General features: G+C 46.3%; 1 protein-coding gene across 1 annotated transcript in view; it reads left to right on the top strand.

The window, feature by feature from the left end:
- The window catches only part of LOC141995676 (unconventional myosin-X-like), a 268,905-nt gene that overhangs the window by 25,292 nt on the left and 219,990 nt on the right, over window positions 1-23,623 (top strand). Inside the window, exon 2 of the mRNA XM_074966937.1 lies at window positions 20,253-20,351. Coding sequence (XP_074823038.1) covers window positions 20,253-20,351 — 99 coding nt within the window. The remainder of the gene's footprint in view (window positions 1-20,252; window positions 20,352-23,623) is intronic.

Genomic DNA, 23,623 nt, shown 5'->3' with positions numbered 1-23,623 from the left:
TGCCTCCTCTCATCACGCTGCCGCCACCTTTCAGCTTCAGCACTCTCTTCAGCCCACCACTTACTCTCTTCAGCCCGCCACCTCTCCTCTCGGTCATTATGTGCTTTCCTGCACTCTGACATTGTCTGCCTCCACGCATTCGTCTGTGCTCTGTCAGTGTGGGAGGACAGCATGAGCTCAGAGAACATTTCATCATGAGTGCATTTTTTTTTTTGCCTTCTAATCTTCACTAGCCTCTGGGAAGGAGAAGATCCTGTGATCCTTGAAACACATGCAGCTGGTGGAGGAAAAAAAAAAAGAGACAGTGGTATTTAAAAAAACACATTTTCTAGAACAATGGCTACACTCTTTCATGGTAAACCTTGCTGTTAACATTACATACACAGCACATGTGCTTTCGTTCCAAGGTCGCATTTTGCCTCCCCCAACCACGTGGCTAGCCCCTCCCCATGGCTAACAGCAGGGAACATTTCTGTTCAGCCACAGGCAAACAGCCCAGCAGGAATGGGCACCTCTGCATGTCCCCTTAAGAAAAGCACCCTATTTCAACCAGGTGACCATGAATGATACCACTCTCCTGAGGATAACACAGAAAGATAAAGAACGGATGTTGTTTGAACGCCAGCAAACACACACTGCAATGCTCTGTTCTACAATGATTCCCGACTACATGCTACTGGCCTGGAGTGGTAAAGTGTCCTACCATGGTGGATGGAATAAGGCTGCCCTCCCCAGAAACCTTTTGCAAAGGCTTTGGGAGTACATCCAGGAGAGCCGCAAATGCCAGGGCAAATTAATCATTAAACATGCTTGCTTTTAAACCATGTATAGTATTTTAAAAGGTACACTCACCAGAGGTCCCTTCTCCGCCTGGCGGGTCCGGGAGGCAGGCTTGGGTGGGTTCAGGGGGGACTGCCTCCAGGTCCAGGGTGAGAAACAGTTTCTGGCTGTCGGGAAAACCGGTTTCTCCGCTTGCTTGCTGTGAGCTATCTACAACTTCATCATCATCTTCCTCGTCCTCAAAACCTGCTTCTGTGTTGCCTCCATCTCCACTGAAGGAGTCAAACAACACAGCTGGGGTAGTGGTGGCTGAACCCCCTAAAATGGCATGCAGCTCATCATAGAAGCGGCATGTTTGGGGCTCTGACCCGGAGCGGCCGTTTGCCTCTCTGGTTTTCTGGTAGGCTTGCCTCAGCTCCTTAAGTTTCACGCGGCATTGCTTCGGGTCCCTGTTATGGCCTCTGTCCTTCATGCCCTGGGAGATTTTGACAAATGTTTTGGCATTTCGAAAACTGGAACGGAGTTCTGATAGCACGGATTCCTCTCCCCATACAGCGATCAGATCCCGTACCTCCCGTTCGGTCCATGCTGGAGCTCTTTTGCGATTCTGGGACTCCATCATGGTCACCTCTGCTGATGAGCTCTGCATGGTCACCTCTGCTGATGAGCTCTGGCCAGCGTGGCAAGCTGCAGGTGACCATGCAAACAGGAAATTGAAATTCAAAAGTTCGTGGGCCTTTTCCTGTCTACCTGGCCAGTGCATCTGAGTTGAGAGTGCTGTCCAGAGCGGTCACAATAGAGCACTCTGGGATAGCTCCCGGAGGCCAATACCATCTAATTGCGTCCACAGTACCCCAAATTCGACCCGGCAAGGCCGATTTAAGCGCTAATCCACTTGTCGGGGTGGAGTAAGGAAATCGATTTTTAAGAGCCCTTTAAGTCGAAAAAAAGGGCTTCATCGTGTGGACGGGTGCAGGTTTACATCGATTTACCGCTGCTAAATTCGACCTAAACTCCTAGTGTAGACCAGGGCTTAGTGAGTGGGCCTCCCTGAGTGTGTTGCTTCTGAAATTTGTATGCACTTTGTATCTATTTCTAGTCCCTTTTGCAGGATACATGATGTTACCCCCATCCCACCCATGTGTCTCAGTCCTCTGTTAATCCTGCATCTCCTGGGAACTGCAGCTACAGGTGCATCTTGGCCTCTGTCACTGTGATAAAGGTACATAAAGCCCCATAAATCTTCAGTCTGATTTGGTTTCTTTAGATCATACCATGTGGACACTGATGAAAGTTTATTAGGTTAGTTCTCGGTCACATGTCTGTCGCTCCCACAATACTCTCACTGGCTGGCTCATTGATGGTGTATGTGAATGTGCAAAGGGCCTGTCCGTTTGACAGGAAGTTTGGGTGTTACTCTTTCTTATAATATCTGCTGTTTTACTTAATGAAGTTAGATAAATGATTGATTAACCTCTTGTAAAAAAGCTGTCCTGGGTCATTGGCCAAGCCCCTTTTTAATTTCATATCCTTCCCAGTTAAATAATGTTGGTATAACTTAGATAATTAAAAAGTATGTTACAGAAAGCAGAGGTGCTCTTCTCTCCTGTTTTCAAACCCATTCTTGCTGATTGCTAATAGTATTTGTTGATGGAACCCCTACAGTTATGGTGATTTCTATTTTTCATGTGTGAGTGGAGTTGCACTAAATCATTTTGTCTGTATCAGAAATAGGCCCAAGTAAGAATATCTGGATTCAGATCTGAATTTCAGCTCTCTTCTCTGCACTTTGAGTATTACACATTCAGGATTTTGATTCAGTGCATTAGAGTTGGTGGTCCAGCAGATCCTAGGGCCACTGCACTGCAGAGGTTGGGGAATGCTCTGCTCTAGCTCTCCCCCCCAGAAGTTCAGTCTTGTTGCCCAGCAGCTCTCAGGGAGGTTTCAGCTCAGTTTCACCCTTTCAAGCCCACAATGAGGTCTCTGATATCAGGGGAGGGAGGTGGGAAGTGAGTTGGCGGCAATCACTTGACTGTGACCATCTGCCTCTCTCTTTTGCTGGGACTCCCTGGGGAATTTCAGGTTTAGTGAAAAAAGGCTGATTGGAGGAGAAGCACTAAAACGAACCCTCGCTGTAACCAAAAAGAGGGATGTACTGGGCTGAAGCTAGAAATGTGGGACTCTCTGGGGGCTGATGATAAATTGGTTATTTGCTCTGAGACCTCTGCGGTTCTGCCTCTGACTGTTTCAGTACAAAGTTCCTTTTGGAAACAGGATGGATGGACAAAGCCCTTCATCTGGGGTCAGAAATGGCATGTTGTAAAACCTGCCCAGGCAGTCCAGTAGACAGAAGCAGAATCGTAAGGTAGCATCGGTGCTTGTACAGCTGAGCTGTGGTGGCTCCATCAACTCCCAGTGTGAGGGCAGGGGGGTTCCACCTTGCTGCCTTCTGTTCTCACACAGTAGGTGGGGGGTATCCCTAAAGGATAGTAGGTAGTAGGGGGTGTTGCACAAAAGACCAGGTCACCTTCAACTTGTTAGTGCGCTTCCTTCCCATGGGTAATTCATGCAACTCTGACTGGGCCTGGTGTCCCAGGGCATCTGTGGTGTGCCTGTCCAGAGAGCTAAAGGTTTACTAGGTGCTCCTAATGCCACAGGGACTCCGTTGCCTTTTGCCTCTAGGTTGAATCTATTGGAATAACACACAGCTGATCCCAGAGAGCTGGTGAATGCAGAGTGTTTGTGTGTGGGTGTGATCTCCACAAATATTTGCCTGCTGAATACAGTGAGGGGAAAGTGTATGTAAATCTCAGACTACCATATTCTGTAGTGACACTAATGGAACCCCATGCAATCGTCCAACTCCGGATATATCACTAACCAGTGTAGGGTCCAGGGGGGCCGTGCGTGCGTGTGTGGAACTTGTGTGTGTGGGTGAGGGAGTGAGAGGGAAGCCCTTCTGGCATCCCAGCGTGTACTGCAGTCACCTCTGCAAACTCTTATTTGTAAGCGTGTGTATTTAATTCTGTCCTTTTATGATTATTTCAGAAAGAGCATGTTAATTAGGAACTAATGTTACAGTAAGAATGAATCAGGTAATTCCTTCCCCTCTCCACCACATGGTGGGAACTATAAAAATACTTTCATGACCTTCTGATGTCTGAGCCACCTCCCTGGGATTCAGAGCTGCCTGTAACTACCTTGTCTCAGTGAAGAGGCCATAAAGCTTTTTCAGTAGCAGATGTCACTGCTAAAATAGGGGCTGAATTGTCAAGATGTACTTAGAAAGATTAATGGTTTTAAACAGAAGGGTCTCTCCCAAATGCTTCACAATACTTCCTCCCAAGCATCAGGGTTTCAGAAAATTTAAAAGAATGTTGTGAAGTCTCTTGCATAACTTTTAAAATAATTTATTCAGTGTATTGCTCATTCACTCTCTTGGAAGCTTAAAATTGAAATTTGTTTCCTTAACAAAAATGCTATCCTTCCGTTGCATTTGTCCACTGATCATGAGCGCTGCATACAATCCCTTGGAGTTGTATGGTTGCTTGTGAGTGCTGTGGTTGTGCACTTTATTATTTGAGATGGGATTAACCTGCAAGCTGTGAAGGAAATAGAGAGTATGGCACTGTAGCTGAACTAGTCATACAAATATGCAGTTTACCATTAAAAACAGCTTCTATATTGAAAGGACTGGAGGGTGGCCAATATACACATCTTTTGTGAAAAGGGTAATCCTGGGAATTATAAACTAATGAGCCTAACAGCAGTACCAGGAAAAATAGTCAAGAAAATCATTAAGAATAGAATTATGAAGTGTCTACCTGAGTATAATCTGATAAGAAATAATGATCACAGCTCTGTACGGGTAATGAGTTTATGCTGCCCAAAGGATTAAGGGGATAGGAAGAGTATTTATAAATATACTAGTGGGAAAAGAAGTAATAGGAAGAAAGTAGGTCCATAAATTAACAAAGAAAGGAATGGCATTAATGTTTCAGCAAAGGCAGAGATACTGAACTGCTCTTAAAAAATCTTTCAAATAATTATTTTGGGGAAGTTTTATGGCGTGTGTTATACAGGAGATCAGACTAGTTAATTATAACGGGCCCTTCTGGCATTAGAATCTATGAATTATGGTCCTGTATTCCTTTATTTTATTTCAGTTTGTGAGTGCCCATCCCAAGCACTGGGCATCTTTACATAAGTTACAATTCCGCTATTTAAAATATTACACAATGACCTGTTTAGTTAGCCCTCATATTGTGTGCAAGGTGCCTTCTGATTTCATCCGTGGCATCTGGCATTAGAACATAAGAACGGCCATACTGGGTCAGACCAAAGGTCCATCTAGCCCAGTATCCTGTCTTCCGACAGTGGCCAATGCCAGGTGCCCCAGAGGGAATGAATAGAACAGGGAATCATCAAGTGATCCATTCCTTGTCCCCATTCCCAGCTTCTGGCAAACAAAGGCTAGGGACACCATCCCTGCCCATCCTGGCTAATAGCCATTGGACCTGTCCTCCATGAACTTACATAGTTCTTTTTTGAACCCTGTTATAGTCTTGGCCTTCACAACATCCTCTGGCAAGGAGTTCCACAAGGTGACTGTGCGTGACTGTGCGTTGTGTGAAAAAATACTTCCTTTTGTTTATTTTAAACCTGCTACCTATTAATTTCATTTGGTTATACCTAGTTTTTGTGGTATGAGAAGGAGTAAATAACACTTCCTTATTTACTTTCTCCACACCTGTCATGATTTTATAGACCTCAGTCATATCTCCCCCTTCGTCATCTCTTTTCCAAGCTGAAAATCCCAGTCTTATTAATCTCTCCTCCTATGGCAACTGTTCCACACTCCTAATCATTTTTGTTGCCCTTTTCTGAACCTTTTCCAAGTCCAGTATATGTTTTTTGAGATAGGGTGACCACATCTGGTTAGATTGTGAGCTCTTCAGAGCAGGGACCATCTTTTTGTTCTGTGTTGTACAGTGTCCAAGACTGGGGCTCCTAGGCAGTGTGATAATATAAATAGTAAATAACTATGGGAAGGTCGATGTTCTGAGGTGTATGTTGAGAGGCAGCCTTGTCTAGTGGATTGAGCACAGCTGGAGCTCAGGAAATCCTGCGCTCTAAATATAGCTCCACTAGTGGCTCCTTCTGTGGCCTTTGCAAAGTCACATCTTCCCTTGCCTCAGTTTCCCCAATTGTAAAATAATCCCCTATCTACTTAACAGGGAAGTTCTGAGGGTCAGTTAGCACATGACTTTGAACATATAAAGTGCTATGTGGGCAAATTATGATGCTGCTAAATTACATGAAGGATGAAGCCATTCGAGCCAGGCTGGTAAAGTTGTTGCAGTTCAGGGCCCTCCTGTGTTGTTTCACATCCAATATGAAGGAGTCAGAAGATGTAAAACTTGCCATGTCTGGGGAGAAGGCATTAGAGCTGCTGCTGTTTCTAACCCCTCTTGAAGCCTGTGCAGTGTTGTAGTAATTTCTACAGACACTGTCATGAAGAAGGTTGTGGGAAAGAGAGGAAACTCCATTGCAGGCAATATAATGTTTAACAAGGCAGATTCTGAGGGCGAGAACTGCTGTGGTAGGAAGCCGTGTTTATCAGCTGTCAGCAGCTCTGCGGGGAGACTCCATGCGGCACCGCTTTTTTAATACCCCTCCATTCCACCCCAGAATACTCACTCCCACCCACTCCAGCATTGTTGCTTGCATTTTTATCCCACTCCTACCTGCAAAATCCTTACATCCCACAAGAGGGACAGATTCCCCTGTGCTATTAAAAAACCCTCCACCATGGTCGGTTAATATATTATGTATATAAACTGGGGCTGTCAATTAATTGCAGTTAACACCTGCGATTAACTGAAAACAAAATTAACGTGTTAATCGCATACCTGTGGGGAGGGCCTGAAGGCAGGGGCATCCCTACCCATACGCAAAGTACGCAGCTGCATAGGGCACCAGGCTCCAGCCCCTGCCCCGCCTCTTCCCCATGGCTCCCACCCCTGCTCCGCCCCAGCCCCTGCCCCGCCCCTTCATAGACCCTGTGTGGGGCCCCGGAATAGCTAGGGATGGCCCTGGCTGAAGCCCCAGCCCACAGCTCGGCGGGGGGGCTGAAGAAGCCGCAGCTCTGGAGGCGGCGGAGGGGCTGGAGCAGCCCCTGCCCGCTGGAGCCCTGTGCCCCCGATGGGCTGGAGCCCTGTGGCCTGAGCCCCGACCCTATATTTGAAAATATAGAAAACCACAAAAATATTTAAATAAATGATATTCTAATATTGTTTAACAGTGTGATTAAAACTGCGATTAATTGCTATAATATTTTTAATCACTTGACAGCTGTAATATAAACAGAATTCAGACAGTTTTTACCACTAAAAGAATAAAACAAGTTTTGCTTAAACCATGTAAAAAATACTTTCTCTTGTTATAATAGACATCCAATCTCTTTCTATCCCTTGCTTAAATTTAAGCATTAAAATTTTTAAAGTGTTTTCCCGCAAATTTCTGCAGTCTTTTTTTTTTTTTTTGCCCACCCAACCCCACGCCAACAAAGTACATTTTACCTGCTCCCAACATTATGGCAGGGGGACCTGTGGGATCTGAGTCCTGCTGCCGGGCTCTGGCTCCATGCTGCTGTCACCTGTGGAGAGTCTCTTTCTCTCCCCCCTTTTCTCTGTCCTGCTTTCATTTCCTTGGTTTGGAAAGAGATTTAGTAGGAGGAGCTGTTGTGCTGCTTTCTTTATCCCTTGCTTCTGTGGGATGGACAGCTGCACCGGTGTCTCTTTCTTACTGTTCTCTTCAGCCTGTGGTACCGTAAGAAGGCGCGGCCACAAAGAAGGCTTGATCTATGCAGGCAAAAGCCAGGGATCCTCCTAGTAAGCAGGGTGGAGGTGGTCTCTGTATGCATCTCTCAGTCCGCGTAGGAGGTCTGTCCTGTCTTGGGGTAGGGGATTGAAGCCAAGGATGTACTGGAGGTGGATGTATAGCGGGGTGGATGTATAGAGTGCTGCCCGTGTGCCGGTGTGGCTGTGGGGAAGGGGCTGGGGGCTAGCCTCTCCGGCCAGGAGCTCAAGGGCCGGGCAGGACAGTCCCGTGGGCCGGATGTGGCCCGCGGTCTGTAGTTTGCCCACCTCTGGTGTATAGTGTAATGTATAGGCTCCTGGAGGCAGTGTCTTAGGTTGGCTGGCAGGAGTTGGTATTCCCCCCCCGAGCTTTTTATTAGGGTTTCCCTTGTCAGCTCTTCCTCTGACTGTTCCAGCTAGGCTAGTGCTCATAGTGTGTATAGCAGTAGAGGTGTCTTGAGAGATCTGGGGTACTGCTAGCATACATAGAATCATAGAAGATTAGGGTTGGAAGAGACCTCAGGAGGGCATCTAGTCCAACCCCTGCTCAAAGCAGGACCAACCCCAACTAAATCATCCCAGCCAGGGCTTTGTCAAACCAGGCCTTAAAAACCTCTGAGGATGGAGATTCCAGCACCTCCCTAGGTAACCCATTCCAGTGCTTCAACACCCTCCTAGTGAAATAGTGCTTCCTAATATCCAACCTAGACCTCCCCCACTGCAATTTGAGACCATTACTCCTTGTTCTGTCATCTGCCACCACTGAGAACAACTGAGCTCCATCCTCTTTGGAACCTCTCAAATCCCCCCCACTCTTCTTTTCTGCAGACTAAACAATCCCAGTTTCCTCAGCCTCTCCTCGTAAGTCATGTGCCCCAGCCCAATGATCATTTTCATTGCCCTCCGCTGGACTCTCTCCAATTTGTCCACATCCCTTCTGTAGTGGGGGTTCCAAAACTGAATGCAATACTCCAGATGTGGCCTCACCAGAGCCAAATAGAGGGGAATAATCACTTCCCTCAATCTGCTGGCAGTGCTCCTACTAATGCAGCCCGATATGCCTTTAGCTTTCTTGGCAACAAGGGCACACTGCTGACTCATATCCAGCTTCTCATCCACTGTAATCCCCAGGTCCTTTTCTGCAGAACTGCTTCTTAGCCAGTCGGTCCCCAGCCTGTAGCCGTGCATGGGATTCTTCTGTCCTAAGTGCAGGACTCTGCACTTGTCCTTGTTGAACCTCATCAGATTTCTTTTGGCCCAATCCTCCAATTTGTCTAGGTCACTCTGGACCCTTCCCTACCCTCCAGTTTATCTACCTCTCCCCCCCAGCTTAGTGTCATCTGCTAACTTGCTGAGGGTGCAACCCATCCCGTCATCCAGATCATTAATAAAGATGCTGACAAAACCAGCCCCAAGACTGACCCCTGGGCCCCCGCTTGATACCAGCTGCCAACTAGACATCAAGCAGTTGATCACTACCCGTTGAGCCCAACAATCTAGCCAGCTTTCTATCCACCTTATAGTCCATTCATCCAATCCATACTTTTTTATCTTGCTGGCAAGAATACTGTGGGAGACTGGATCAAAAGCTTTGCTAAAGTCCGTATCTATCACATCCAGTGCTTTCCCCATATCCACAGAGCCAGTTATCTCATCATAGAAGACAATCAGGTTGGTCAGGCATGGCTTGCCCTTGGTGAATGCATGTTGACCGTTCCTGATCACCTTCCTCTCCTCCAAGTGCTTCAAAATGGTTTCCTTGAGGATCTGCTCCATGGTTTTTCCAGGGACCGAGGTGAGGCTGACCGGTCTGTAGTTCCCCAGGTTCTCCTTCTTCCCTTTTTAAAAGACGGGCACTATATTTACCTTTTTCCAGTTGTCCGGGACCTCTCCTGATCGCCACGAGTTTTCAAAGATAAATGGCTCTGCAGTCACATCAGCCAATTCCCTCAGCACCCTCGGATGCAGTAGATCTGGACCCATGGACTTGTGTATGTCCAGCTTTTCTAAATAGTCCTTAACCTGTTATTTCACCACAGAAGGCTGCTAACCTCCTCCCCATCCTGTGCTGCCCAGGACAGCAGTCTGGGAGCTGACCTTGTCTGTGAAGACCGAGGCAAAAAAAGCATTGAGTACTTCAGCTTTTTCCACATCACCTGTTACTAGGTTGCCTCCCCCATTCATTAAGGGTCCCACACTTTCCCTGACCTTTTTCTTGTTGCTAACATACCCGTAGAAAATCTTCTTGTTACCCTTCACATCCCTTGTTAGCTGCAACTCCAGTTGTGTTTTGGCCTTCCTGATTACACCCCTGCATGCTCAAGCAATATTTTTATACTCCTCCCTCATCATCTTTCTAAGTTTCCACTTCTCGTAAGCTTCCTTTTTGTGTTTAAGCTCACCGAAGATTTCACTGTTAAGCCAAGCTGGTCACCTGCCATATTTGCTATTCTTTCTGCACTTCGAGATGGTTTGTTCCTGTGCCCTCAACAAGGCTTCTTTAAAATACAGCCAGTTCTCCTGGACTCCTTTCTCCTTCATAATAGCCTCCCAGGGGATCCTGCCCATCAGTTCCCTAAGGGAGTCAAAGTCCGCTTTTCTGAAGTCCATGGGGCAATAGGTCAGCTAGCCTGTGCACACTTTCAGATTGCTACATACACCCCTAGGGAGACCTCTGACTGTAGCTTTCTCCTCATTCCCTGTGTCAGAGGGTGTCCTCCAAAGCTGCATTTTTGGCTCCGCTGCTCTTCTTTCTCCACTCTGTCTCTAGATGCTCTGATCCACAAATGACATTTTAATGGTGGTGACTCACAAATCTATCTCTCTGCCAAAGATCTGGTTCCCTCCATGCAAAGCTGCATCTCAGCATGTCTTTCTGACATCTCCACTTGAATGGCCAAATAGCAACTTGAGTTTAATATGGCAAAAAGTGATTTTTTAAAATTTCCCCTCCCCTCTCCCAAACCTCCCCTCTCTCTAATTTCTCTGTGACAATGGGAAACACCACCATCTGCCTAGACACAAAGGCCTGTAATCTAACTTGTTGTTCTGACTTGACCCATTTACATACTATTTAAAGATGCAGCCTTTTCTGTCTGCCCAGACTGCCTGGGCTCTTGTTCAGGTCTCGTCTTGTAACCTCAGCTCCTATAATCTGCTCCCTGGCCTACATGTCAGCCATGTTGCCCTCTCAGGTTCATTCATAACTTTCCTGCCATTATCTTCTTCCTGGCTCACTGCTCCAACCACATCACCCCATCTTTGTGTCACTCCACTGGCTCTGTCCTCTACCACTCAAACACAAGCTCCTCCTGGTCTTTGCATTTGAGGCCCTTCACTATGTAGCCCCACCCAGTCTATCGGATCTAGTTTAAGTTGTCACCCCTACCATTACTCTGTTAATGATGGCAACCCTGATTGCTGACCTGTCCTATTTCTCCCTCCAGCACCTCCACGCTTTCTCCCATGTTGCTCCCTTGTGCATGGGAAAATCTTCTATCGGAGTGGTCAAGCTTCTGCCTTCTCCTCCTCTAAATCTGTTTTTGAAACCTGCCTTTGGTGTTTATAAATCTCTCCCATTAGACCAGTGGTGGACTAAGACTTCTGCATTGCTGCGTAACTCTGTTCACTCCACTGTTACTTCATCCTCCCAACCCACCCCCATCTCATTGTCTGATTCGTCCACCTGTTGCATTTTATCTGACATAGATTTTGAGCTCACTGGGCCAGGAACAGCTGTCTGTGTTACTTCTCTGTACAGCAGCTAGCACAATGGGGTCCTGAACCTTGACTGGGGTATCTGGGCCTACCAGAATATAAATGATAAGCTATAATCAGGCTTTTCTCACTATTTATCTCCCAGCTTCCTCTCTCCTCCACCTTTTATGCCGTGGATGGAAGGCAGGCAGGGCAGATTCAGGGGTTCTACTTAAACATTAATGTTGGGTATTCCCCCCCCATAGATACTTAATCCCAGCTGGGAACACTCCTCCCCCGAAAGAGACTTCCTCATTCCTGTCCTTGTCTTATCTTCATTGACTAGGACACATAGAAAGAGTTGTCCAGACAACTATAGAATGGCCCATAAAACTTACCTAAATGTTTCACAAATGTGTGTATTTTATGCCAGCAAGTTAAAGAAGTAAGGGCTGAATGAATGGACTATAAGGTGGATAGAAAGCTGGCTAGATTGTCGGGCTCGACGGGTAGTGATCAATGGCTCCATGTCTAGTTGGCAGCCGGTATCAAGCGGAGTGCCCCAAGGGTAGGTCCTGGGGCCGGTTTTGTTCAATACCTTCATAAATGATCTGGAGGATGGTGTGGATTGCACCCTCAGCAAGTTTGCAGATGACACTAAACTGGGAGGAGAGGTAGACACGCTGGAGGGTAGGGATAGGATACAGAGGGCCCTAGACAAATTAGAGGATTGGGCCAAAAGAAATCTGAGGAGGTTCAACAAGGACAAGTGCAGAGTCCTGCACTTAGGACCGAAGAATCCCATGCACTGCTACAGACTAGGGACTGAATGGCTTGGCAGCAGTTCTGCAGAAAAGGACATTGGGGTTACAGTGGACGAGAAGCTGGATATGAGTCAACAGTGTGCCCTTGTTGCCAAGAAGGCCAATGGCATTTTGGGCTGTATAGATAGGAGCATTGCCAGCAGATCGAAGGACGTGATCGTTCCCCTCTATTTGGCATTGGTGAGGCCTCATCTGGAGTACTGTGTCCAGTTTTGGGCCCCACACTACAAGAAGGATGTGGAAAAATTGGAAAGTGTCCAGTGGAGGGCAACAAAAATGATTAGGGGACTGGAACACATGACTTATGAGGAGAGGCTGAGGGAACCTGGGATTGTTTAGTCTGTAGAAGAGAAGAATGAGGGGGGATTTGATAGCTGCTTTCAACTACCTGAAATGGATGTTCCAAAGAGGATGGATCTAGACTCTTCTCAGTGGTACCTGATGACAGAACAAGGAGTAATGGTCTCAAGTTGCAGTGGGGGAGGTTTAGGTTGGATATTAGGAAAAACTTTTTTTCAGTAGGGGGGTGGTGAAGCACTGGAATGGGTTACCTGGGGAGGTGGTGGAATCTCCTTCTTTAGAGGTTTTTAAGGTCAGGCTTGACAAAGCCCTGGCTGGGATGATTTAGTTGGGGATTGGTCCTGCTTTGAGCAGGGGGTTGGACTAGATGACCTCCTGAGGTCCCTTCCAACCCTTATATTCTATGATTCTATGCAAACTGTTCTGCTAAATTCAGGACTGTTATTGGAGAGATTGTTTGAGCTGTGTAAGATTCTACACCGTATAGTATAGTGGACCAGCAGCTCTGCTGTAGTTAAGGTTGAGAACTCTTTTCTGTTTAAAGGATGGCTCTACTAACTGCTCTAACTAAAATTCACATGCTTATGTGGATTGCCTTTAAATTTGCTGTTCCGCATGGGGATTCAGTGTAGTTTTAGTGACCCAGATTTGGTGTAATTTGAGCAAGCAACCTGTTTTAAGATGGCGCTTGATAAATTTATGAACAGGATTATATGATGGCATTTCCTGTGATAGCTGCGGTCTGGACTCCATGATTCAGGAGGCCCCTTCCGCTCCAAGGTTCCTATGAGATACAGCACCCTGCAATAATACTAGCATTTCACAAAATCCACATTCTGCCAATGTGTTTTGCACACAGGCTCAAATCATGGCTCTGATTGTCCCCAAATGAAATCAGTCACTCAGTATTTACCTCAGCTAGTGCATGGCACCCACTGCTCCTTGGGGGAGTCAATATTGAAAACATTATTAAAAGAAGAGCAAGGCTGTCTGGGACAGTACTTGCTAACCACTGATGCACTAAAGAGGTTGCAATACCTATGTGCAGAAAGACTAGCCAAGAGCATTTTCAGCCAGCCTGTTTGCATATGACCAAATTGGCTCAAGGGGACATGTGGCCAGTGAATCTGAGCTATATCCATGCACTGTAAATTCAAACCCTCATCTGGGCAGAAAGCAGAACGATCTGTAGGCAGGTTGCTACTATCTGCCTGTGTCGAGAGTTTTTTTTTTTTTACTTTTTGGAAATGTAATCGGGGCTTGAAGTATTTTCTGAAAGATAATAAATGACACATGCTGTATGCAGAGATGAGAATGATTTCATGTTGCTACTTTTCCACTGGGGAGCCAGCATTGATTAATCAATTAACATTGATTAATTAGAGGGAAGATGAAAGACAATTAGGATAATATAATCATGTTTCTTGAAAAATGGAACTGAGTCAAGGAGCTCCTGATTCAGAGCTTCTTAACACAAGGAAGAAGTCTCCTGTGCCCTGCTAAGGACGCACATTACATTGGCGCTGAAATAAGGCAAAATGCGTCCCTTGCGGTGCACCTGTTTCCTTTCATTACACACGTGGGGGGAGGAGAGGCAGCACAAGAAGACAGAGGTGCTCAGGCCCCCCACTCCCTGTGCGGGACACAGGGCTGCATAGATCACCTCACATCACAATCACAGCTCTGCCAAACTGTTCCAGCTAATCCCTACACCATTCAGTACAGCTACATCCAACACAGTGAATGCAGCTGGAATTGCATGCAGATAATTCCCAGTGGTTCTTGCCAGTTCCAGTGGGGCAGAGTTAAGGTTGCATTGGTGCGTACGTTAACTAGTTATTTCCTGGTTTTCAGAGGTTTGAGTTTTGCTGAACTCGTCATTCTGGAAAGGCATGAAATACCACTGAGCAGCCTTAAGTCTGAGCTAACCAAGGTTTTTGTCAGTGGATATATTTCAGGGCCCTGATTCAGCAAAACACTTAAGCATGTGCACAAGTAGAGGTTTTTACCCTCAAAAGGGAGGAGAGCCAGAGTCTTCATAAAGTCCACTAAGGACTTTGCTGTTGATTCATTTACATGGAAGGCACTCAGATGCTATGGTTATGATGAATAAAACCCAAGGAAGAGAGGTTAACTTCCAGTACTTAAGCATGTGCTTTGCTAAATAGGTGTCAATTTTTATTTTTATTTCATAGCATGAGTGGTAATAACCAGTTTTGCTAAGTGTATCCGAGTGTTTCCATTCTAACCCACTCTTTTCAGTGCTCATTGGTTCCCACAATTTTTATATTAAAAGGGGACTTTCTACGGTCTGGCCTTTGCCACAAATTGAGTTATCTTTTTCTGCAAGGTGAGTAAAAAATAGTTCAGCCATTGGTTAACAGAAGGAGTGTGTGTGTGTGTGTGTGTGTGTGTGTACTAATTTCCCCAATATTAAAAAATAATTCATGCAACTTTTTATTTTAAACAGCTGTAGCTCTGAAACAGCTGGGGTACAATGCTGAAATTCAGCCGGGGAATAGGAGAGTGTTCCAGTGAAAAATGGCTTTGGCTTCTCTAAGTTATGACTCATTGAAAATAGCACTCCACGTATGCAGTACATTTTGTACACTTCTTAGCTGTTAAAATGTACACATAGCTTAAGAACTTCAAGTTTGTGTGGCTAGCTTGGCTGTATCATGAAAAATTTAGTGGAAGTGTGCAGTGAATAATGTGGGGCTTTGCAGAAGCCCTCCTTTCCTGTGCATTTTGTGTGGTTTAAACTGCACAACTAATATGTGCAAGACAGGAAGAGACGGGCTCTCTCCTGCAAACCTGTTAAGGTGCGTGGGATTCATCATTCTGCTGGCAGGTAGTCAAATGCTTTCACACTATGGAATTTCTTTTCATTACCCTTTTGCTTTTGGAAACTCCTCGGATGTTCCATTTAAAAAAAGACACTTTGGTAAGTCACTATTGTTAATTTGAACTCTGCCCGCTTATGTGTATGCATTGTGATAAGTCTTTAATTGAATTTTTTTTAAAGAAATAACTTCAAACTTTTTTCCTATGGCTTTAGGTGCAGATGAATAGCACCTTCGACTTCTGTGCACTATTCTGTGTGTGCCAGACAAATAGAGTCCCTTATAGTCATTTATATGAAAATTGTACAGTAAGCTGTTATACAGTATATTATAGATTAAGCATAACAACAAAGAAGAATAGCAAGAATTTTTGGCATATATAAAAAGAAAAGGAGTACTTGTGGCACCTTAGACTAACCAATTTATTTGAGAATAAGCTTTCACGAGCTACAGCTCACTTCATCGGATGCATATGTAAGTCACCTAAATTTGTAGCTAAGCCAACTTTACAGTTAACTGTTTTGTTCCCTAAAGTGCTCTTTGAAAAGAAATTGTAAACAAATAGCTGCTGACTGAAATATTAAAATGCAGACCTTTAGGAAATAGGAACCTATCATATAAAAGTGTCAATACAGAAACGCTGATCTGTTGTGACAATGAAAACAAGTATGCAAAAATCGGGGGAAAAGCTTTATAAATGCTACACTTGGGTATCTAAAGCTGTAGAAAATGTTCTTATGATAGGATATTATTAATATATGATCATGTGAGTAAATCTTGTGTCATAATTGTGTAGACTCATGGGGTTGGGGGCACTGTAAAGGCATGAGCAACCTTAACACTGGTATTTGCTGTTTGTAAAGTGATTAACCATGCAAATGTAACTGTAGTCAGGTGGTGGTCGTCCCTCCCCCTCTGGGAGGCTATCCTGCCTCACTGCATCGTTGGGATCTCGGCCTAGTATTGGGGAAATTAGCAGTTTGGCATTAGTATCCCAATGGGCCTAATGGGGTTGAGTTCCCAGATAGGCAGCTAGCTGCGGCCTGTTATGCGGGAGCAGGTTCTCCCAGGAGTCCGTATGTCTCGCCCCAAGACGCATAAGGTGAGCTCCCAGACTGCTGCACTGGGCAGCACAGCATGGGGAGGAGGTGACCAGCCCTCTGTGGAGAAAGAAGTCGTTCAGGACTATTTAGAAAAGCTGGACGAGCACAAGTCCATGGGGCTGGATGCGCTGCATCCGAGGGTGCTAAAGGAATTGGTGGATGTGATTGCAGAGCCATTGGCCATTATCTTTGAAAACTCATGGCGATCAGGCGAGGTCCCGGATGACTGGAAAAAGGCTAATGTAGTGCCCATCTTTAAAAAAGGGAAGAAGGAGGATCCTGGGAACTACAGGCCAGTCAGCCTCACCTCAGTCCCCGGAAAAATCATGGAGCAGGTCCTCAAGGAATCAATTCTGAAGCACTTAGAGGAGAGGAAAGTGATCAGGAACAGTCAGCATGGATTCACCAAGGACAAGTCATGCCTGACTAATCTAATTGCCTTCTGTGATGAGAGAACTGGCTCTGTGGAGGAGCGGAAGGCAGTGGACATGGTATTCCTTGACGTTAGCAAAGCTTTTGATACTGTCTCCCACAGTATTCTTGCCAGCAAGTTAAAGAAGTATGGGCTGGATGAATGGACTATAAGGTGGATAGAAAGCTGGCTAGATCGTCGAGCTCAACGGGTTGTGATCAATGGCTCCATGTCTAGTTGGCAGCTGGTATCAAGCGGAGTGCCACAAGGGTTGGTCCTCGGGCCGGTTTTGTTCAGTATCTTCATTAATGATCTGGAGAATGGCGTGGACTGCACCCTCAGCAAGTTTGCAGATGACACTAAAATGGGAGGAGAGGTAGGGATAGGATACAGAGGGCCCTAGACAAATTAGAGGATTGGGCCAAAAGAAATCTGAGGAGGTTCAACAAGGACAAGTGCAGAGTCCTGCACTTAGGACGGAAGCATCCCATGCACCGCTACAGACTAGGGACCGAATGGCTAGGCAGCAGTTCGGCAGAAAAGGACCTCGGGGTTACAGTGGACGAGAAGCTGAATATGAGTCGACAGTGTGCCCTTGTTGCCAAGAAGGCTAACGGCATTTTGGGCTGTATAAGTAGGAGCATTGCCAGCAGATCAAGGGACGTGATCGTTCCCCTCTATTTGGCATTGTTGAGGCTTCATCTGGAGTACTGTGTCCAGTTTTGGGCCCCACGCTACAAGAAGGATGTGGAAAAATTGGAGAGAGTCCAGCGGAGGGCAACAAAAATGATTAGGGGACTGGAACACATGACTTATGAGGAGAGGCTGAGGGAACTGGGATTGTTTAGTCTGCGGAAGAGAAGAATGAGGGGGGATTTGATAGCTGCTTTCAACTGCCTGAAAGGGGGTTCCAAAGAGGATGGATCTAGGCTGTTCTCAGTGGTGGCAGATGACAGAACAAGGAGTAATGGTCTCAAGTTGCAGTGGGGGAGGTTTAGGTTGGATATTAGGAAAAACTTTTTTTCTGTAGGGGGGTGGTGAAACACTGGAATGCGTTACCTAGGGAGGTGGTAGAATCTCCTTCCTTAGAGGTTTTTAAGGTCAAGCTTGACAGAGCCCTGGCTGGGATGTTTTAGTTGGGGATTGGTCCTGCTTTGAGCAGGGGATTGGACTAGATGACCTCCTGAGGTCCCTTCCAACCCTGATATTCTATGATTCTATGAACAGGCAACAGGTTATAGCCCTAGGGCCCTTTAAGCAGGGACTGGGCAAACGCCGTAGCCAACTGGCCCTAATCTCTTGCTGCGGAGACAGGACACACCCAGTCGTCAATGAGCTCTGTGCTCTTGTTACAGAGCCAGGGCACACCCAGTAGTCAATTAGTCCTGGACACTTGTAGCAGAGCCAGAGAAAACCCAGCAGTTAATGAGCTCTGGTCTCTAGTCGCAGAGACACCTGACCCCTGGGGTTCGCTCTGTCCTAGCTCCAGCAGACAACCAACGAGCACAGGCCACTGGACCTGGTGAGGGGAGGCTGCCCTCCTGGGGGCAGGTGTGGCAGGTGAGGTCCGGGCCCAGCCTACTCCACCGGACCCCGACCCAGGGCTCTAACAGTGGCAGAGTGGTCTAGCAATGGGTCAGCGGGGATTCCAGCCGCAACGCGCTATCTGTGTCTCTGGCAAAGCTGCTGTCAGACTAAGGTCATCTGTCCCTCCACCACTGCCGCCCCTCCCCTCGGGTTGCACCTGGGTTAGCAGGGCGTCGTCGGCCTCCTCTGGGTAGGTGGCCCAGGGCAGTCCTGGCAGGTCCGTGGCAGCAGTAAGTTCCCTGGGGGGCAGGGCATCGCTGGGCTCAGCAGCAGGGTCATTGGCTGGGAGCGAGCAGGATCCGTCTGTCTCCCTCTGCGTGTCTGCCCCGCCCTTTATACTTCCTGTTCCAGTGGCGTACTTCCGGTGGGAGGGGCGAGGCAGTCCTGGCTCCACCCACTTGGGCAGGGAGGGTGGTTCCTCCCCCTCTGGCTTGAAGGGAGGCCATACCGCCTAACTACAGTAACATTCTCAACATAGCTTTATGTAGCTTTTGTTTTTCATAGGAGGGTTACATAGGAGGGGGGAGAGGTCACCTGGTAGATGAGGGTAAGGACGGTGAGGAGAGCATCCCAGACCAAGGGCAATGTGATAGGATGGGGTGGCAGGAGTGTCATGGACCTAGAGGGTGGTGTGATCTGTTATTGGGGAGGGAAGCATGTCCTGGGCCTAGAGGGCAGTGTGATGGAATGCTAGAGAGATACATGGCATGGAAAAGTCTGAGACTTACTAATTTAATTTAATTTAAACACAAATAACAGATAATAAGGTGCTGACTATTCAGGTTCATGGTTAATTCAGTAACCACCTTCCCCTACCCCATATGCTTCCCCTATTTAGAATTTACAGTAGAACCTCAGTGTTACGAACTGGCCAGTCAACCACACACCTCATTTGGAACCGGAAGCTGCAATCAGGCAGCTGCAGAGACAAACAAAAAAAGCAAATACAGTATAGTGCTGTGTTAAATGTAAACTACTAAAAAAAACAAAAAGGAAAGCAGCATTTTTGTTCTGCATAGTAAAGTTTCAAAGCTGTATTAAGTCAGTGTTCAGCTGTGAACTTTTGAAAGAGCAACCGTAATGTTTTGTTCAGAGTTACGAACATTTAGAGTTACGAACAACCTCCGTTCCCGAAGTGTTCGTAACTCTTAGGGTTCTACTGTCCTTGAATGTGCAGCATCCCTTTCAATGTGCTGTAACGTACTCAGCATCATTATCTATAGGAATCAGGAGGCCTTACCTCGGAATATAGGTCCAGTGCATCACTGAGCTTGTGGGAGGGAAGATTTAAAAGGAGCTAAAGCCAAGATTTTTCAAAGTGGCTTCTGATTTTGGGTGCCTGACCTAGGCCTAGTTTTCAGAGGTGCTGAACACCTCACGTGTCTCAAATTGGGATTTCAAAATCAGATGCCACATTTCAAAAGTAATAGCCTAGATCTTTCTATCTTGACTTAGCAGTGTGTCAAATGCTTTTCCACCTTTCACTTCACTGATCACACTCAGACAAGCTCTGGTAAGTGTCTCATGAAGGCAGCCATGCTGTAATGCTCTTTATAGTTACCTTATTGTGGTCATTCTTCTCCCCGTGCCCTGCTTGGATGCTGAGAAGAGGAGGAGGAGTGGGTCCACCTTCCATCTCAAGGGGAGATAGAACTGTGACCTCTGTCTGTGACACACACAGAGCTGTGACCTTGCACATGGAAAGCGGTGCAGTAGTTCCTTTGTGAAGCTAGGGATGGGTGTCCCTTTTGAGTGCTCACACACAAATGTGGGAGCAGCTGGTGCAAGGTACAGTGGAAAGTGAATTGAATCTTGTGGTGTTTCTAATGGGCATTATTTAATTGCAGGGCACCCGGGTGTGGCTACGGGAGCAAGATCAGCTGCAGCCGTGCACTGTTGGCTCATGCAATGATGGGTTTGTGCTCTTCACAACAGATTATGGAGAGGTGAGTATAATTGGAAATCAAGGTTTGAATAAAAAGAAAAGGAGTACTTGTGGCACCTTAGAGACTAACAAATTTATTTGAGCATAAGCTTCCGTGAGCTACAGCTCACTTCATTGGATGCATTGAGTGGAAAATACAGTGGGGAGATTTATATACATAGAGAACATGAAACAATGGGTGTTACCATACACACTGTAACCAGAGTGATCAGGTAAGGCGAGCTATTACCAGCAGGAGAGAGAAAAAACCTTTTGTAGTGATAATCAAGGTGGGCCATTTCCAGCAGTTGACAAGAACGTCTGAGGAACAGTGGGGGGTGGGGTGGGGGAATAAACATGGGGGAATAGTTTTACTTTGTGTAATGACCCATCCACTCCCAGTCTCTATTCAAGCCTAAGTTAATTGTATCCAGTTTGCGAATTAATTCCAATTCAGCAGTCTCTCGTTGGAGTCTGGTTCTGAAGTTTTTTTGTTGAAGTATTGCCACTTTTAGGTCTGTAATCGAGTGACCAGAGAGATTGAAGTGTTCTCCGACTGGTTTTTGAATGTTATAATTCTTGACGTCTGATTTGTGTTCATTTATTCTTTTACGTAGAGACTGTCCAGTTTGGCCAACGTACATGGCAGAGGGGCATTGCTGGCACATGATGGCATATATCACATTGGTGGATGTGCAGGTGAACGAGCCTCTGATAGTGTGGCTGATGTGATTAGGCCCTATGATGGTGTCCCCTGAATAGATATGTGGGCACAGTTGGCAATGGGCTTTGTTGCAAGGATAGGTTCCTGGGTTAGTGGTTCTGTTGTGTGGTTGCTGGTGAGTATTTGCTTCAGGTTGGGGGGCTGTCTGTAAGCAAGGACTGGCCTGTCTCCCAAGATCTGTGAGAATGATGGGTCGTCCTTAAGGATAGGTTGTAGAGCCTTGATGATGCATTGGAGAGGTTTTAGTTGGGGGCTGAAGGTGACGGCTAGTGGCGTTCTGTTATTTTCTTTGTTGGGCCTGTCCTGTAGTAGGTGACTTCTGGGTACTCTTCTGGCTCTGTCAGTCTGTTTCTTCACTTCAGCAGGTGGGTATTGTAGTTGTAAGAATGCTTGATAGAGATCTTGTAGGTGTTTGTCTCTGTCTGAGGGGTTGGAGCAAATGCGGTTATATCGTAGAGCTTGGCTGTAGACAATGGATCGTGTGGTGTGGTCAGGGTGAAAGCTGGAAGCTTTGATGCATCCGATGAAGTGAGCTGTAGCTCACGAAAGCTTATGCTCAAATAAATTGATTAGTCTCTAAGGTGCCACAAGTCCTCCTTTTCTTTTTGCAAATACAGACTAACATGGCTGTTACTCTGAAACTGATTCTGCTGTATAGGCTGTTATCCAGTTCCCCCAATTGTTTGTGTGGGGGTGTCTCACAGCAACTGGGGGGAGAAAAACAGTTTTAAAAAACAGGAAAATGTAACTGTAAAACTAAATTGGTTGAGGGTGGTGGTGTATGTGTGGATTTAAATATTTGAAACTACTTTCACTTATTTTTTGAAATTGACTAGATTTCAAATTTATTATGTCCCTTTAAGCTGCTATGAGATGCCTGACTTACCTCTCAAAGACTGGAATCCATCACACCAACATATTTCAGTTTCACATCTTGCAACACTGTCTTCCAAATACCCCACACCTAGCAGCACTGTATTCTGTAGTTAGGGATGGAGGATTGTCAAGGCACATTTTGGGAAAGGCCATGAGGGACCATGGGGACAAGACTAGCAAGGTCACAAGTTGTGAAAATCATGGCAAAGGTTTTGAAAAGTCCTGGCTGTGTTAGTTGTGTGGGACCCGAGCAACCTATGCAGAGCCCATCTCTGAAACCAAAATCCCATGGGGGCATACTGTAGGTACCTGATTCCCTCCTCTTCCGTTCACTCAATAGCCCTTCTTGCAGGCCCAGGTTGCTTTCGGGTGTTTTTAATATAGGTTGTGGCCACCTGTTTTTTGAACCTGATTACTGTGTATTGGCCTGGAGGTGTATTGGGGGGGTTAGACTAGATGACCTTTGCTGTTCCTTCTAACCCTGTGATTCTATTGCTTGGGACCCTGCCTGCGAGGGCATTAGTTAGGTCATTTGTGTCCCTGCAGTGTTGTTTCTGTGGTGCTCTGCTCTCTAATTGTCACCTGTGCAGACTTGTGGACTGTTTTTACATAAGACTCTCTAAGCATGGCTCACTGTCAGCTTGTCTCCCCATCTCATTAATGAAAATCACCTGATTTTACCATGTGAAGAGTCCAGCTTCCTAGGCAATGCTGCAGTCAATGAGCTTTCCTGGCCATTGCATCTTCATTTCCTCTCCCTTTTCTACTGTGTGCTGACTTACATGCTGCCCCTATGTTTGGAAAGCCCTCCCAAAATCCATTCACCACCTCTGGAAAAAAAAAACAAAAAACAACCCATCAGGGGTTTCAGTAGATAACCTAAGGCTCCCAGGGTGATGCTGTGGCTTATATGGCTAATGTGGTCCTTGGATGTATAAATAGGAGAATATTGAGTAGGAGTAGAGAGGTGGGTTCCTGCCTCCAATAGGTTTTAAGGCCAGAAGGTACCATTAGGTCATCTGACCTCAACCTCAGAGGTGTTACCTCTGCATTGTTTCTTCTTGTTGTCCTTCATGACCAAAGATGACGTGTTGTGAGTACGGTTGTGGCTAAAAACACCAGAGTGCAAGTGGCAGCCCTTTCCACGTGAGGCGCATAATGCGGAGGAAGAGATTACAGTCTGTGCCTGCTGAGTCTGCTGCTGTTTATGACTCAGCCTCTGTGCCTCAAGATCCATATGGTAGTTAATCTTGAATTGGGTAACCCCACTGTTGACTATTGCTTGCCAGCATGATCTGGCTGATGCTGACAACTTCCAGCTGTCAATGTCACTGTTGCACTGTTTTAAGTTATGCTTCAGCGTATCCTTGAAGCGTTTCTTCTGGCCACCTCATAAGCAGTTGCCCACTTTCAGCTCACCATATGGCAACTGCTTTGGCCGTTCTGGTGTCATCCATCCTCGACACATGACCAGCCCAGTGTAACAGTGATGCGATAAACATGGCTTCAATCCCTGTGGGGTATCTACGTTCCAGAACCTCGTTACTGATAGCTTTATTTTGCCACTTCATGCAGAGTATGGCAGGCAGATGTTGTAAACGGAACTTGTCTGGAAGCTTAACGTGATGCCTGTAGTGGGTCCGAGTCTCTCACACATACAACACGTTGGACAGCATAGCTGCTTTATAGACTTT

The sequence above is a fragment of the Natator depressus genome, chromosome 11 (assembly GCF_965152275.1).
Source record: "Natator depressus isolate rNatDep1 chromosome 11, rNatDep2.hap1, whole genome shotgun sequence".
In the NCBI taxonomy this organism is placed as follows: Eukaryota; Metazoa; Chordata; order Testudines; family Cheloniidae; genus Natator; species Natator depressus.
This window is presented reverse-complemented; position numbering and strand designations above follow the sequence as displayed.